At 42.6% G+C, this 15,988-nt stretch overlaps 1 protein-coding gene across 4 annotated transcripts in view; it reads right to left on the reverse strand.

Moving 5' to 3' along the window:
* The window catches only part of NCBP3 (nuclear cap binding subunit 3), a 61,139-nt gene extending 49,303 nt beyond the window's left edge, over window positions 1-11,836 (reverse strand). For 3 of the 4 annotated variants that reach the window (XR_013177797.1, XR_013177796.1, XM_077165576.1), the window contains exons 1-4: window positions 11,633-11,836; window positions 9,766-9,831; window positions 7,823-7,928; window positions 808-933 (exon numbers count right to left, since the gene is read on the reverse strand). Coding sequence is in view for 2 of the 4 variants with exons in the window: in XM_077165576.1 (XP_077021691.1) it covers window positions 808-933; window positions 7,823-7,928; window positions 9,766-9,831; window positions 11,633-11,815 (481 nt within the window). In the remaining 2 variants the exon portion in view is untranslated. The remainder of the gene's footprint in view (window positions 1-807; window positions 934-7,822; window positions 7,929-9,765; window positions 9,832-11,632) is intronic. The other variant, XM_077165577.1, reaches the window with a different exon arrangement.
* Window positions 11,837-15,988: the final 4,152 nt, after the last annotated feature.

A 15,988-nucleotide genomic window follows, 5' to 3' on the forward strand; every position in this document is an offset into this window, starting at 1 on the left:
ATAAAGCCTAAAACATTACTATTCAGTCCTTTACAGAAGTGTTTGCGTTTTGATTTGGATGGTTTAAGTTAAGCAGAAAAAAAGGAGAAAAAGATTTTGCTCAGTCATGTTTCTTTTTTCAATGAAAATACTGAATCAACATTTTCTTAAGAGAGCAGTTGGGAAAATCAGGCTGCTCTCTAAAGTACTACCTAGTAGGTCAGCAGACTGGCAGCAAGTAAAGCTAGATTAGAAGTGGGCCAGGACAAGAAGCTAACAGTAGTTACCAGAATTCAGACCAGACTTGGAAAGGGAAGAGAAGTTAAAAATGTAGGCTCACAAGTTGGATAGCTCACAGGTTAGACAAAGCAAGTGGAATTCCAGAAACTGTTCAAACCAGGCAGAAGTAAGCAGTCTGATACAGTGTCAGAGGGTTCTGGCTTCATACTGGGCCAGAAATTTGCCTCCAAATGGCAAACTGTAATGACAAAGTCTAAAGCCCTGAAATCACAGCCACAAGTCTATGCAATTGAATCTACCCCTTTTTGGGGAAACTCTAGGCTTTAAAGAGGCCTCAATTGTGTACACAGGACTTAGACATCAGCAACAAACTTCCTAGAAGCTGGTCCCTACCTCAGACTGGCTTGGAATACCCATGGGGTATGAGCTGGCACACTGGTTAAATGGGCCTTTTTTTTCTCTCCCAGGTCAGGCAGAGATTAGTCACAGGTAAGTGGTCTAGACAGTAATCGTTCACCATCTCAGATGGCGAGCACTCTTAATATCATAAACGAAAGAATATTCAGTAGAAAATGTGAGTGTACTTACAGGAGGTATCATCCAACCATTCAATGTGAGCTGGAGGATATTCTTTAAAATAGGAAAATATATCCTGGGTACTCATCTCATCTACGCCACAAATATAGATGGTCTCTAGTCTCACTTTGGGGATTGCTAGAAAAACAAGACAACAAAAGAAATGACAGAATTTTCTCACCCATTATTGCCCACCCGACAAATATCAGTTCAGATACTACATAGCCACAAAACAAGTATGCTAAAAAATGCAACAAAAGAAAATTATACATGACAGCAAGGCAAACTAACTCTGTAGACATAGGAAATTCACTACTCAATATCTATCCTAAATAAACACACACACACACACACAGCTTCACAAAGATGTTCACTGCAGCAATATCGCTATCAGAATAATAAATTATGGTTTCTCGACATTAAATGAATTACGGTTTATCCGTAACATGGAAATTACTATGCAGTTAAAAACAACAAAATCATTTATTATATACCATGAAAAGATTCTAAGATGTATTACTGAATGAAAATAGCCATTACAGAAAACTGAGTGTAATAAAAGCAAAAGATAAAACTACCACCACATATTTTCTAAGGATAATATTTGTGTACACTAACATCTAAAAAGAGACCCGGTAGGATTCATACCAAACTGATAAAACGTGCTACCTCTGGGGATGGAGAGGAGGTGAGGATTGTGCTCAAAAAGAAACCTTGGCCTCATTAGGACTGTGTTCATTTTTTATGTAAGTACATTATCTCACTTAACCTTTATTGTGAAATATACAAATATATCAATGCAAATAAAAAAATAACTGTCAAGTATACTCAGTAAATAAACAATAATTTTAATATGCCTGTATATGCTCCTCCTAGCTTTATGCTTAATTTCTTAAAAAGATCTGAGGCAAATAAAATACTGCATATAAAATTGGGGCCTATGTAACCCCTTCACATTGTATTTCTTGCCCTCTCTCCTCAGAAGTAATTCTGCCAGGAATTCAGTATCCATTATTCTCAAGCCTATTTTTACAATTTACATTCTACTTTTATTTAAAGCAAACCTAAAATACATGAGAATCTTTCCAATGAAAAATTTGGAAAGTGAAGTTCTTTTGGTCATTTCATTCTGAAGAGAGAGAAATGAGCTTTGTGGGACCTTATGTAGGTGTGGCCAGACTAAACCAGGTCAGTGCCTTCTTGCCAGCCCAGAGTCACAAAGCCGGAGATATCATCAAAACTTAGAAACCCCAGCAACTCCGTTTTTAAGTGACTAGCAGTGCAAGAGTAAACAAATGGCCACATCCTAAGCAAAGGATAAGGATGTCCGAATTGGACAGCTAGAATAATAACAAGCAGGATAGGAAACCGAAGGGGTTAATCCAAGGAGTCTTCTCATTTGTTCGAGCTAAAAGCCATGAATACGGATGAACAAAAGCCTATGGGAGGTAAAGAGATGGTTATGTACAAGGTCACAAAGAACCGGTGCACTCTAACCATGCAGAGAGAACAGGCTGAGGATCAAGGAGAAAACATTTGGTAGAAGACTTGCTAAGATAAGAAGGATCTAACCATAAATACCATAAATAAATCAGACAAGCAGGGAAACAAAGACCAAAAACAATGACAAATGTAAATATCAAGGACATCACAGTGTTGTTCTAAGAAAACATTACAATGTTAAAAAAATAAATAAAAAAACACCTACAGTAAGGAAACAGCTTAAAAACCAAAGGGAAGAGAATATAAAGAAGAAAAGTTCTGGTTTGAGATGTCTGTATTTTAATGTACAGAGAACAGAGCACATACAGAATTGGACAACAGATGATCTCATTCAAAAGAAGCAGGTAAAGATAGAAAAAATAGATGTAAAAGCAATGTTACAGGGTGGGCAACGGTGGCTCAGTGGCAGAGGTTCTCACCATGCCGGAGACCCAGGTTCGTTTCCTGGTGCCTGCCCATGTAAAAAAAAAAAAAAAGAAAAAAGCAATGCTACAGCAGAGATAAACTTATCCTCTAAAGACTACTAAGCCAACAAGATCCACCGGAGATGGGAACTTCATTAAACTCAAGATTTGATGGAAAACTACCACAGGAAACTGCTCAATATTTCCTCACCTTACTGATAATGTCCCTGTTCAAAATAAAGTAACCAAGAAGGGTCCGAGACCTATGCCCAATCAAAGAGAAAGGGCTAATTGCTGAGGGGGTTGCAGCCAGTTTGAAAGTATCATGTACCCCAGAAAGGCCATGTTCTAATCCTGATTCAATCTTGTAGGGGCAGCCATGTCTTTTAATCCTGATTCAATAATATGCAGGGCAGAAACTTTTGATTAGATTATCTCCAGGGAGACATAACATGCCCAGCGTGGGTGTGACCTTTTAATTAGATGAGATGTGATTCCACCCATTCAAGGTGGGTCTTGATTAGTTTAGTGGAATTCTTTGAAAGAGGAAACATTTTAGAGAAAGTTCAGAGCCAACAGAGAGCCAATGCAGACACTTGGAGAGCAAAAATGACAGAGCCTACACAGCCAGAGACCTCTGGAGATGAAGAAAGAAAATGTCCCCAGGGAAGCTGTTTGAAACCAGAAGCCAAGGATCCCAACAGATGCCATCCATGTGCCTTCCTAGCTGACAAAGGTGTTTCAGATCCATCAACCTTTCCTGAATTAAGGTATCTTTCCCTGATTGAATTAGTTTGGACATTTTTATAGGCTTAGAATTATAAACTTGCAACTTATTAAATTCCCTTTTTAAAAGCTGTTCCATTTCTGGCATATTATTTTCTAGCAGCTTAACAAACTAATGTAGGGGTAATGAACAGAGGCACTCAGAATGACAGCTGGACATTTACTGAGTGTTGACTACAAACCAGGTAGGGAGGGCATCATCTTGGATTTTCTAAAAGATAAAGAAATGGTGAATGGCAGGTGGTGGGACATAAAACAAGTCTTCAGGAAAGAAGAATTTAGAAAACCCAGAGAAAAACTACTCCAAAGCCTCAAATTAAATGATGAGTGTGCATGGGCGGTTCAGTGGTAGAATGCTTGCCTGCCATGTGGGAGATTCAGGTTTGATTCGCAGCCCATGCACACCGAACGGAAAAAAAAATTAGAATGATGGAAAACATTAGAACACACTAAAAAAAAAGATAATTCAAAGTATCAGAGGCGATCTTGGAAAGAGAAGGAAGGAAATAGGATCTAATGAAGACCTTTGGTGAGCACAACTTGTCAACGAATGTATATGGGAGATGGATAAAGGGTAAACTACTAATGATAAATGTAAGAGAAGAATACAAATCTGAAAGATTTAATGTCAGGCTATATAACAACAAGGAAAACGATGATAGACTGTCTGGTGAATATGAGAAAAAGCAATACGACTACAAAGAGGAAAATAAAAGAAAGCCAGTGTTCAGAAAAGTGTTTAGAAAGAAATACACAAAATGTTAACAATGATTGTGTTTGGGTGGTAGACTGTGGGCACTTTTCTTCGTACTCTACTGTCCAATTTTTTTTTTGGTGAACTTGAATTTTTTATAACATCTCATGAAGAAAAGGTTAGTTCAAAGTGAATAGGCTCATCAAAAAAAAAGCGTTTGGAGTAACACTGCTTTGGGAAGATCTTTTGGGAAGATCAAGAAAAAAGGCAGAATGGTTGATCTATTTTGCCATGCCATGTGGCATAGAATAGCTATCATTAAGAAAGAATCAAAACCCAGAATAGGAGATAACAGTATAAGAATTAGTTTGGATAGACTCAAAACTTCTAGTCTGGAATTACATCCCAATGTACTTACTCAAACACACAGCAGCAATATCGGATTTAGGCAGTAAACTCTGAAAAGTCACAAAGAAGGAGAGAAGTACCTTAAAGCCTTGAGAATGGCTAATCTTGTACTGATTTTCATAAAAAGGGAAAAAGGAAACTCCAAAACTACAGATTTGAAAGCTTAATGATATTCTCTGAATTTAAAAAAAAAAAAAAAGCTTATTAGAATCTATGATCCCTTTAGAAATCAAGTCTTCCCCAAAGAAAATGGCAGGAGTTCACTAAGAAGCAAGACACACTAACCTCATTTCTTTTTTGGATAGAATTACCAGGCCAAGAGAGTCAAAGAATACCATAGATGGTGTTCTACCTTGAGATCATTCAGTGATATAATCAACTTCCTCATAACAATAAAATGAAATTTGGGCTTGATGATAATAGCATAAGACTTATAATTAAAGGATCTATGTTTCATGGCGTGATATGGGGCTATCCTGCTTCCTGCTTAACATTTATCAATAATGGGATGAGGGTGCAGAAGCCATACACATGAAGGCTGAAGAGGACATGAAGTGATGAGTACAGCTAAAATGCTGTAGAATTAAGATGAAAAGTAATTCAATAAACTGAAACAAAGTCTTAAAATCAACAAGATGCAATTTAATAGGGATAGATAAAGAGTTAACCATTTAACAAATGGTATCTTCTATTATTATTGGTGTTGTTAACAATAAAAAGAATTAATAACTGGACACCTACTGTGGCTATATGAGTCCAGGTATTTATTCCAATTTCCCATTCACCCAACAGAAGGGGTCACTTAGATGACTGCGTGGATGACAGAAAACATTGGATAATGATAATAACTAACATTCATTGGGTACTTACTAGTGCCAGGATTCTAAGAATTATAACATCTTGTTAGAGTCTCCCAATGACTCTGTGAAGTAAGAACTACTATTAACCATCTTTTCAGTTGAGGAAACTGGGTTCTGAAGACAAAATAACTTGCTCAGGGTCACAGAGCTAGAAAATGATGGGGCAGGATTTGAATCCAGGCAGTACAGTTCCAGAATCTGTGCTTTTAACCATAAAACCAATAGTTCTCAATCCTGGCCATAACTATGAATTACCTGGAAGGTATGGGAGATATAAAAACAATACTTATCTCCTGGCCCTATCCAATCTCCCCAACCCACTCCCATTCTGATTTAAGTGGATCTGGAATAAGTAGCATATTTAAAGTTCCCCAGGGTTTAGGATCCTAGGCTATGCGGCCTCCTGGATGAAGAACAGGTTGTGTTAAGCATCCTGCCCCAACTCACATCCCATGCAGACCTACTGCCTATTCTTCCAGAAAATTCTTTAAAACTATGAGATTTTTGCCTTAAAGAAAAAAAAAGCATAAAAATTTTAAAATTAAAATTTAATCCTTAAAGCAATCCTATTAAGGTATGTATCATATTCCCATTTTACGGATGAGGAGACTGAGACCTAGAAAGGTTCAATAACATCCCACAAAGGAACTGAGACCAGATTCCAGGAAGGTATGGCACCCTAAAGAACTCTAATAAAGGTGGGGGGAACTTTGAGTGGGCGATCAGGGATGCCTCATGGAGGAAGTAATATCTGAACAAGCAGTTGAAGCATAGGACAAGAAAGGGCACATCAGCCAAGTGAATGACAGGTGCAAGATGAGGATCAAGATGGCACAAGGGATATTCATGGGAAGTAAGCAGGCATAGTGAAACCACAGTTCTTTGAAGGAAGAAGAGTAAGAGGACTCAAAAGTCTGTTTGGAGACAGACTACACAGGGGCATGAATGTGAAAGTGCACATTTGTCCCTGGCCTTCACAGACTTTTCTTGAAACAGAAATCTATTCAAGAAAAGGCCTAGAAGCCCAGTCTCTACAAGGAAACAAGGTCATATTTCCAACTTGAACTCATGATGCATACAAGAGTAAAGCAGCTTCAAGGTGAACCTTCAAGCTACTCTGCCCACTAGGATGGATTTAGGAGGGACAGTTTTGGTCAATGGTATAAAATATTATATGGTATCATATATTATAAGACATGAGAGGAAAGCAAGGCTTCAGAGTCAGATAAATCAGCATTTGATAAATTCTACCTTTTACTAGTTTCATGGATCTCGGCAATTTATTAAAGTTCTCTGAGCCTGTTTCCTCCTTTGCAAAACAGAATAAAAATATACCCTCATAAGGTTGCTGTGAGAAACAAATACATATACATGTAATGTGCTTAAAACAGAGCTTGGTAAAAGCTTAAGTTTCTAACAAAAGGTAGCTATTCCTTCATTCAACTTATTTATTAAGGTTTTGTTCCTTTCAATCAGGCAAGCTGAGGAAAACTTTACATAGCAGAACACAGATCTTTATCATGCATTCAGAGGGCTGCTTACCAAGCCCTTCACAAATACCCAAATTTGCAAATACAATAGAGGGAGACCTTTTATACTCATGGACTTATATCAGAGTCTAATAATAAATATGGCTGTGGACTCACTAAAAAAAACAGTAATTTTACCTTTTATTTTACAAAGTGTTTTGGAAGCCTGGGACAGATTACTACATATAATTCAGGGTGAGTTCTAGGGAGCAAGATACTCTAACAAACCACACACAAAAACTCACAAGTCAAACTATAGGACTATAAAATCTAGGGCATTTTATGTGGACTATAAAGTATAGTCTGTATTTGTCAATTATTCAAATTATCAATAGAAGTATTAATGGCTTCCCCCATCAATCCCAATATTGCTGCAACTCCCCTAAAAGGACACACTGCGATGTACTTTCACTACATCTGAAGGCAAAGAAAAGTTAACAACTCTATAATAAAAGCAAAAAGCGAGTAAGGGTCCAGAGAAGTAGAGGTTCTAATCTTAGCTATATCACTAACTGCGTGTCTTTCTCTGGGCATCTTCAGACAAGAGAATCTCTTTTTTTTCCAACTCTAACATCTGAAACACAGCTAACAGCATCTCAGTTTTAAACAGGCGACCTCAGAAATGGAGACTTCACAAGTTGCTTTCCAACTCTAACATCTGAAACACAGCTAACAGCATCTCAGTTTTAAACAGGTGACCTCAGAAATGGAGACTTCACAAGTTGCTTTCTACGGAAGGATCAGGATGAGGCTTGGACATGCATCACAAGCCCAGGAACACGATGTGATGCCAGAGAAAAGCTCTGGAGAAATGCAGAAAAACTCCCCCAGTATACCCTGTACCTTTCTTCATCATGTCTCGGTCCAAGGCTACATTTCTTTGGGCGAGATTTATTTCTGATCGAAAATGGAAGCGCTTGGCTCGTTGCTCTTTCTTTTCAATTGCTTCCTAGAAAGTACAAAAAAAAAAAAAAAAGATCAAAGAGGTGGAGTATGATAGAGGAAAAAGTTAAATCACAAACACAACTTGATGCATCAGTGACAACCCTAAAATAAATCTGAAGAAATAAGCAACACTGTGCTTTGAATAATTCTTGCTGAGAACTGGATATTCACATTAAATGACTAGGAGGGAATATATTAATACGTCCATAATTTGGCAATAATCTTCATGATGATTCAATGCCTATTGCTGGGCCTGGGACATAGTAAGAACTCAATAAATGTTTGTTGAATGACTAGTGCTTTAGAGCTTATAAAGTTCTCTGAAATTTCATTTATTATCAATAATCATATGAAAAAATTACAATTAAACAATCTTCAAAATCCCAATTTTCCAGATGTAGAAATTGAAGCACAAAATTGTTGGACATACTTCAGTTAGAAGGGGCAGCTCTTCTGATTCCAGCACTATTTCTGGCAGCTTCCTCACCAACACCACCCAACTTCACAGGCTCTGTGTGCATGGGAATCACACCTAGCGCACTCTTCCACATCATGTCTGCCTGAGCAGTCTACTCCCTAAAGCCATCTCCCTGTTTAAAAATAACACTGATGCAGAGAAACTCTCTCCTTTCTAGCTTGTGTCCATGGAATTGTCAGTTTTCATCTTTGATAAGAACTATTGAAGTTTCACAAAAAGACAGAATAATCAGCTTCATAATCCAGGTCCAACTATGGCTTCTGATGGCTCTTAGAAACCTTTCACTAATTGTCTACTGACTTGGCCACAATAATTGTAGGTCTGACTACGGAAAGTATGTGGGGATTGGTAAAGCAGCAACACTTTTGTTACCTCCCAAAAGTTATCCTAATTGTTTTCACTGAAGTCTTCCCAGTAAAAACAACTAATCTACCTTCCTTTGGTAGACTTAAGCACCAACTCGAGCTACCAATCTTTTCCCATACAATGACAAACTGTACAGAATTAAAAACAGTACAGTCTTCTTTTTCCATGACAATGAGAAAACATTTTCACTTTATTCTACTTTCTGCTTGCTCTTTTTTTGGCCTTTAAGCAATCCGAGACTGATTGAGACTGGGATGAAATATAAGTAGATAAGCATGACATATTTAATTTTTATTTTTGCTTTTATGCATAGCGTATAGCAATACAGTACTATTATTCAGAATGCTATTCTGATTCTGTTCCTACCTCAATTGCACACATCAAAACAGAAAAAATGGCTAAGCTGAATACGACTGATCAAAGCAACAAATAGGTATCTACCGTTTATGATAAGGAAAATAACAGGTTTGTCTCTCTGAGCTGCTGGTAATTTAGTTTACAGCAAACACCAATAAAAGGCAATACTTATAGTTATTTTGAGAATACCCTCAGAATCTAAGGTTAGACAGTCACACAATCATGAAGCCCATCTTTCTAAGCCTGCAGCCAGTGATGAATAAAGACATTTACTAAGGGTCGACAACAAAGGCAGACACTTTTCATGTTTTGTTTTATTTAAAATGGAAACAGAATACATTCTTAAAGAAAGAACATGGCATAAAAAAGCATTCCCAGTGCAGAACTTTTTCTTCGAAATGGTTATGCACAAGCATCTAGCTATAGTGGTTTTATCTTTTTGTGGGTATGATAACACAAATAACGCTGGAGGTGTGCAGGCTGTAAAAGGGCCACGGTGTGTAACACAAATTTAAAAAAAATTAATCCAATAACACACAAAAAATGAGGTAAAGAATAATTACTGCTCTGCATGTCCTAAGAATCAAGTTCAAGTACACTCACTTATCAAACTGAATAAATAAATCATGTTCTGTCTTACCTTAGAGGTAACATCGATTCCGGTGATGAAGCTGCCAGCCTTGTTTTCGTATCTTCTACTTGTGTCCTAATACAAAAGAGAAGGGTAAGAAACGCTGACAGCAACTGAGAAAAATACCCATGATAAAAGAATGCCAAACAACAGATTCCTTTCAGATAGTCATTCTTTCCAGCAACCCCTCCCCAACCCCAGACATCCCCTTATGAGGAAGCCTGTCCCTGTGACATCAAGGTTAGTAATCAACCACTCTAAAGCGTTCTTTCTAGATCAGAGCTTATCCAAAACTTTAAGTAACTCCATCAACTGACACTGACATTGTATCATTCTTTTGACCTGTCTGGGCCTCGATTTCCTCCATGGTATCTGCCTATCTTCCTAAGGTGTTTCTACTCTCCCATTTGTACCACAGAAGTTTCCATTTCTCCAACAAAGCAACCTTGTTCCCATCTCAAAACCTTTGCACTTGATGCCCCTCATTCCTTGCCCAGAAATGCTCCCTTCCAAATCTGTACATGGCTGGTTCATTTACAGTACAGTTTATTGTCACTATCTCAGAGTGCTTCCCTGACCATCTTATCATATTCTACTTCCCACTTTCCACACCCCACCCTCAACCCCTGCACTCTCTATCCCATTATCATGATTTATTTCCTTTTATTTTTTTTCTTTTTTTGGTATGGGCAGGCTCTGGGAATCGAACCCAGGTCTCCAGCATAGCAGGCGAGAATTCTGCCACTGAGCCACAGCTGCACCACCCTATCATGATTTATTTTCTTCACAGCACCTACCATTATCAGAAATTATTTGTTTACTTGTTTATTATGTGTATTCCCCAATCAGGAGGGAGTTTGATCTTGACCAGGCACCTAGGACAGTGCCTAGCACATAGTTGAGAATGCAATAAATACACAGGTGAATTGAATGACTGAAGGGATGCTAAAACCTACTTCACAACTACAGGGAAATTTAAACGATACAATGTAGTGAAAAGCAAAATGCTATTATGTTAATTGTAGTTACCCTATAAGCCCTAGTGTTTATCTCTAGTGATTCCATCTTGACTTTTTTCCATAACTTCAGTTTAAAAGCAAGACTTGCTGAAATGTGATTAAAAGTAGCTCCTGTTAGCTTAGAAATCAAGTACTGGGTAAGAGCCACCCAGAGCTAAGACCAGCAGTAAGAACCGGGCATATAACTACCAAACCACAAGCAAAACACCTTTCTCACTATCCCCATGAGATAAAAAGGATCCAAAGAGCACTAATGGTCCCGATACTTCAGTTTCATTAAGGATCAGATGCTGGGGCTGCGGTGTGGGTTCTACACAGCAGTGGAACTGCCCTGAGGCAAAATGACCCTCAAGTCACAATAGAAAACACAGTGAGTCTCTGCTGCTGACAAATCCAACCCTCCCAAGAGAGAGACAGAGTGCCATTTTTAACTACACCAGAGCCAGGACCCACGGGGAGACCTGAATGTCGGTGCCACCCAAAAGTCCCTTCTGGGCCGCTCCAGGTTCTGTTCTCGCCCCGGGGTCCCCATTAATCTGAAGCTCCCACAGACAATTCCAGCTCCTACTCGTTGGCTCGGAGAGGTAGCTAAGGGGGTGTCCACAACAACTCCCTAGCTCTGTCCCACCTCCTCCAGCCCCCCAACACCCATTTCCGGCCGCACTGGAGTCCTTTCTCTAGCGCCCCCACTCCCCTCAAACCTGGCGCCCCTGCCCCTCCCCCCCGGCGCTCGCTCTCCTCGCTTCCCCTCCCTCGGCTTCTCTCCGCCCGGGAGCCGGCCGCCTCCCCTTCCGGCCCCCTCGGGCGCCACCATTCCCTCTGCGACCTCCCCCTCGACCCCCGCCCCCCGCCGGTACCGGGATCAGTTCCTTCAGCGAGCGCCGCACCGGCACGATCTCCAGTTCGCCCTCCTCCACCTCCATGGGCTCCGGCTCTCCACGCTCCAAATCGGGCTCGGCCTCAGGCGACGGCAGCCCCAGAGCCGGCGCCACCGGGGCCTCAGCCTTCACCGACACTCGCAGGCCCCGTACGGCCGCCATCGCCGCCCGCCGGCCGCACCACTGAGCACCCGCCCAGCACAACCGCCGGCTAGAGCGCCGCCACCACCGGCCACAGAGGAGCCACCGCCGCTACCTAGAGTGTCACTTGCTTCGTCCAGAGGCCGGCCCTCAGCGCGGTCGCTACCTGGTGGTGGGAGGAACCTGGGGCAGGCTGGGGCGGGACCTGGTGAGGAGGGAGCAGGACCTGCTGAGGGGGCGGGGCCTGAAGACTCGTAGTCTGGGATTTTTTAAAAGCTAACTTTACTGAGTGGTCACTTTGTGCCTGACATTGTTCTAAGCGCTTGAATCTTTACAACAACCCTACAAAGTAGGTCCTATTATTATCCCCATTTCACATGTGAGGAAACCGAGGCATAGAAAATAGCCATTTCCTGACAGGTTATTAGAGGGTAAAACCTGGATCGGGGCCTAGGTAGTGTGGCTGCAGAGCCTAAAATGACATTTGTTCCATCCCCACTGTGCAATCCATATATGCCTTGCCCACCTTTGTCTCTTTCAAGTCTCCCCGAAATTAGCCCGTTTTACATACACAAAAGTTAAGACTCCATGAAGGTAGTGGCCTAGCCAAAGGCCAGAGCTTGAACCTCAATTGCCTGACTCCTGAGGGCTTGATGTACTTACTGCACACCTCTGAGCGTAGTTTCCGTGCACACATTTCTAAAAAGAGCCGGGTTGCAGGAGGGGGTATTCTCTAGGCTTCCAGTCAGCGCCACTGATTTTTTGCTTTGGATACCGGCTTTGCAACTTCCTTGCTTGGGAAGGTTCCAGCCAGTTTCTGGGCATGTTTTCCCATCTGAGGAGAGAGTAAGTGAGCACCCTAGGGTCTCCGGGCCCTTCCCTCTCTGATCTTGGAGGAACAAATAATTCTAAATCAAGGGCACTTGTGATCAGCACCAGTCACAGCTGGGTTGGGGCTGACTGGCTCTGCCCCTCACACCATGTGTGACCTTGGGCAAGCCACTCAATCCTTTGGAAACCCAGTTCCTTCCTGGGTAAAAGGGGACAGTATTATCCACCTCCAACAGAGATTGTGAGGATTAAATGTGATAATTATACATAGATACAGATCCAACAGAAGGGGTGCTTCTTAAATTTGGTCTTTCTTAACTTTGGGCTAAGCCATGGGACAAACATAGAATGGAGCTTCTCAGAGACCTAATTTTGCTTGTTGAATGAGACACAAAGTCGTTAGAAAGTTGGGTTGAATCTAAAGGCATGAAATGGATAGAATGCAAAATTTGTGTGAATTTTAAAGAACAGTTCAAAGAAAATTTGTGCTTGGGGTGATCAGCATTGTTTGACAGTTATGGGGCCACCTTTACATTTGCATTCTAGGCTGCTGGGGGCGAGAAGAGGAGGGACAATCTCTCTTCAGCTATGGACACCAGGAGGCCAGCAGAGAAGGCGGGGCTGGTCCCTCTCCCTGCTGGAAAAGCCTGGCTGCTTGAGAATTCAATTCAGTGAGGAATCTGGCACTGGCACAGTGCAGTTTGGCCCCCAGGGGGAGCTCTAGTAGGCAAGTAAATCAAGAATCCAGGACAAACCCGGGCATCAGGCAATCAAACAGCAGGGCTCCTAAAGCGCCCCTCGGGAAAGGTCTTTGTGCCTTTCCCTTTTTGGTCACCTAACCACAACATCCACTCCCCCACCCCACCCCCATCCCTCCTGCTCTCAGTGCAGCCTGCTGAGGTGTGGCCGTGGAGAATTAGGAGGTGGTAAAGAATAATTTTCAAAAAGTTAAAAATATGACTCTCATACAAATATAAAATGAACGTATGTCAAAGCTTGTATTCAGCTCACTAGTGAGATATTAAGACTAGCTCGAAAGAGAATTTGAGCACTGGATATTTATGGAGCTGGTCAAAAGAATGCCAAAGTGAATTTAACAAGACAGATTAATGCCCTACTAGGTTCCTTTTTTTACCAGACGGAAACATTTACATCACTTGCTATGAATTTTCTATAAATTAACCTCTACCCTTAGGGAGTTGTAAAAATGCCCTAATCACAGCAAATAGGAAGTCAAAGAAGGGACTCATCCCTGGAAAATCAGATAATCCCCACATGGAATAGGCATGTCAGAAAACACTCAGCACTACAATGAGAGGACATCCAGAAATCCTTTTTCCTATTCCAAAGTTTGGATGATTTTTATAAGCAGAAGAAACCAGGAGAGTGGGACATTGGGGTAGACTGGAGAGAGGGTTCAAAAAAAACCAGAGCCATCAATGTCAAGGCCACCTCAAGTTCACAACGGAACTTGGCTTGAGTCCAGTGGTCTGTTGTCCACAGGTTACCAGGAGCGGACAATGCCCATGAAGGGGAAGGCAGGCGAGAAAAACAGACAACTTTTCTGAGAAGTTTGTGAAGGGGAGGCTTGCCCACGTGTGACCTTGGAGACTCAGTTCCTTCCTTGGCAAAAGGGGACAGTATTATCTACCTCCAATGGAGAGTGTGAGGATTAAATGTGGTAATTGCATGTAGATATAGATCCATAGAAGGGGTGCTTCTCAAATTTGGGCTAAGCCGTAGGGTAAACACAGGATGAAGCCCTTCAGAGACCTAATTTTGCTTGATGAATGAGGCACAAAGTTGTTATAAAGTTGGGGGAAGGGGAAGGGTATCAGCTGGGCCTTCAGAAAGATTACTTTTTAAAAAAAAATGAAATTGACCACTCTCTCTCTCCCCATCCAGAGAGGAAGGAAATAAAATCAACTGAACCCTGCCATTCCTGAGGTAAGAAAGGGAGAAGCCATTAAAAGGTAATATAAGCTCCAAAGGTGACAATGGATGCCGTATGAAGACTGGAAGTGGGTTTCACTGCCCACGAAGGCAGAGATGGTCTACAATGCGGTTTTCAACCTGCAACACACAATCCCACCTCCCACCCTCCAGTTCACATCTAAGATCCTGGGAACACGTGCAGGATGGCAGATAAAGATGGGGAAGCAGCTAACCCTGGGGGCTGAGCTGTATCCGTGCCCCCCATCCCTGCCACAAACTCTTGAAATGACTGTCTTCGCTCACTTTCCACATTTCCCTCACCTCCGTGGGCCACTGGGCACCACGGTCACTGGTGGCCATTCCCTGGTTCTTAAAACCACACACACAATGACCTGGTTTTCCTCTTTCCTCAAGCCGCTCCAGCTCTGGCGCTGTTGAGGGGTTCTTCCTCCTCCCCCAAAGTAACAGTCCCTTAGGACTCATCCTGGCGCCTCTTCAGTGTGAGCAGGGGCTGCTGTTGGTGGGAGACTGGAGAGTGGAGGGGGGGTGGCTTTTAAGCCTGGAACGGAGTGGCCTGGGGGCCTCAGAGGTCTGGTCCTGCTGGAAGCTGGAGCGGTGGAGGAATCCGCACACACCAGGGCTCTGCTCCCCAGGTGAGACCCCCTTGGTGTCTTCCCAGGCTCCGGCGGACCCACAGGGCCCAGTACCACCCGCCCGCAGAGGGCAGCCCTGCAGACAGGCCTGCTTGTGTCTACCCCGGGGAGGAGCTCCTGCACGTGTGCCCACCTGGGTGTGGTGGGGGTGACTCCAGGATCTGAGGGTGTTTGTATGTGTCCCACTCTGTGTCTGGGTATCGCCTGGGAAAGCTGGAACCCTCAGTGGCCTGGACCACCCCCCGCCTCCCCTAGGCTGAGACCACATACGATGATGGAGGTGGGAGGTGGGGAAAGTGGCCGAGAACAGAGATCCCAAAGGGCCCATGGGACCCAGAGCCCAGAGACGCTGAGAGAAACCAGGACCTTCCAGGTCACACCCCACACTTTCCCCCAAGCCTTTGCTGGGCACCCGTGGAGCTGGGTTTGGCTCCCTTATGTGGGCACATCTGGAGGTGCATCTCGGCTCTGATTTCCCAGGAGTCCTTCCTTTTATGTCGGGTCCACAGTTTTACTGGAGTGGAGCTATGGTGGGAAGACACGAGTGGGCAGGGGACCTGGGCTCTAGCCGGCCCTTCCCTGGCTCGCTGTGTGACTCTGCTCTACAGGCCTCAGTTTCCCCACCACAATGCGGCTTCTTGGGTGGGGGTCCCAGTGGGAAATGACTATCAACAGAAGGTTCTGGGTCACTGAAGGCCCATGGTCCTCTTCAAAGCCCTGAAGCATGTCGATCTGGCCTGTTGACCCAACAGTTTGGTGACTGCTTCAGTGAACC

Source organism: Tamandua tetradactyla, chromosome 6 (genome assembly GCF_023851605.1).
Source record: "Tamandua tetradactyla isolate mTamTet1 chromosome 6, mTamTet1.pri, whole genome shotgun sequence".
Lineage (NCBI taxonomy): Eukaryota > Metazoa > Chordata > Mammalia > Pilosa > Myrmecophagidae > Tamandua > Tamandua tetradactyla.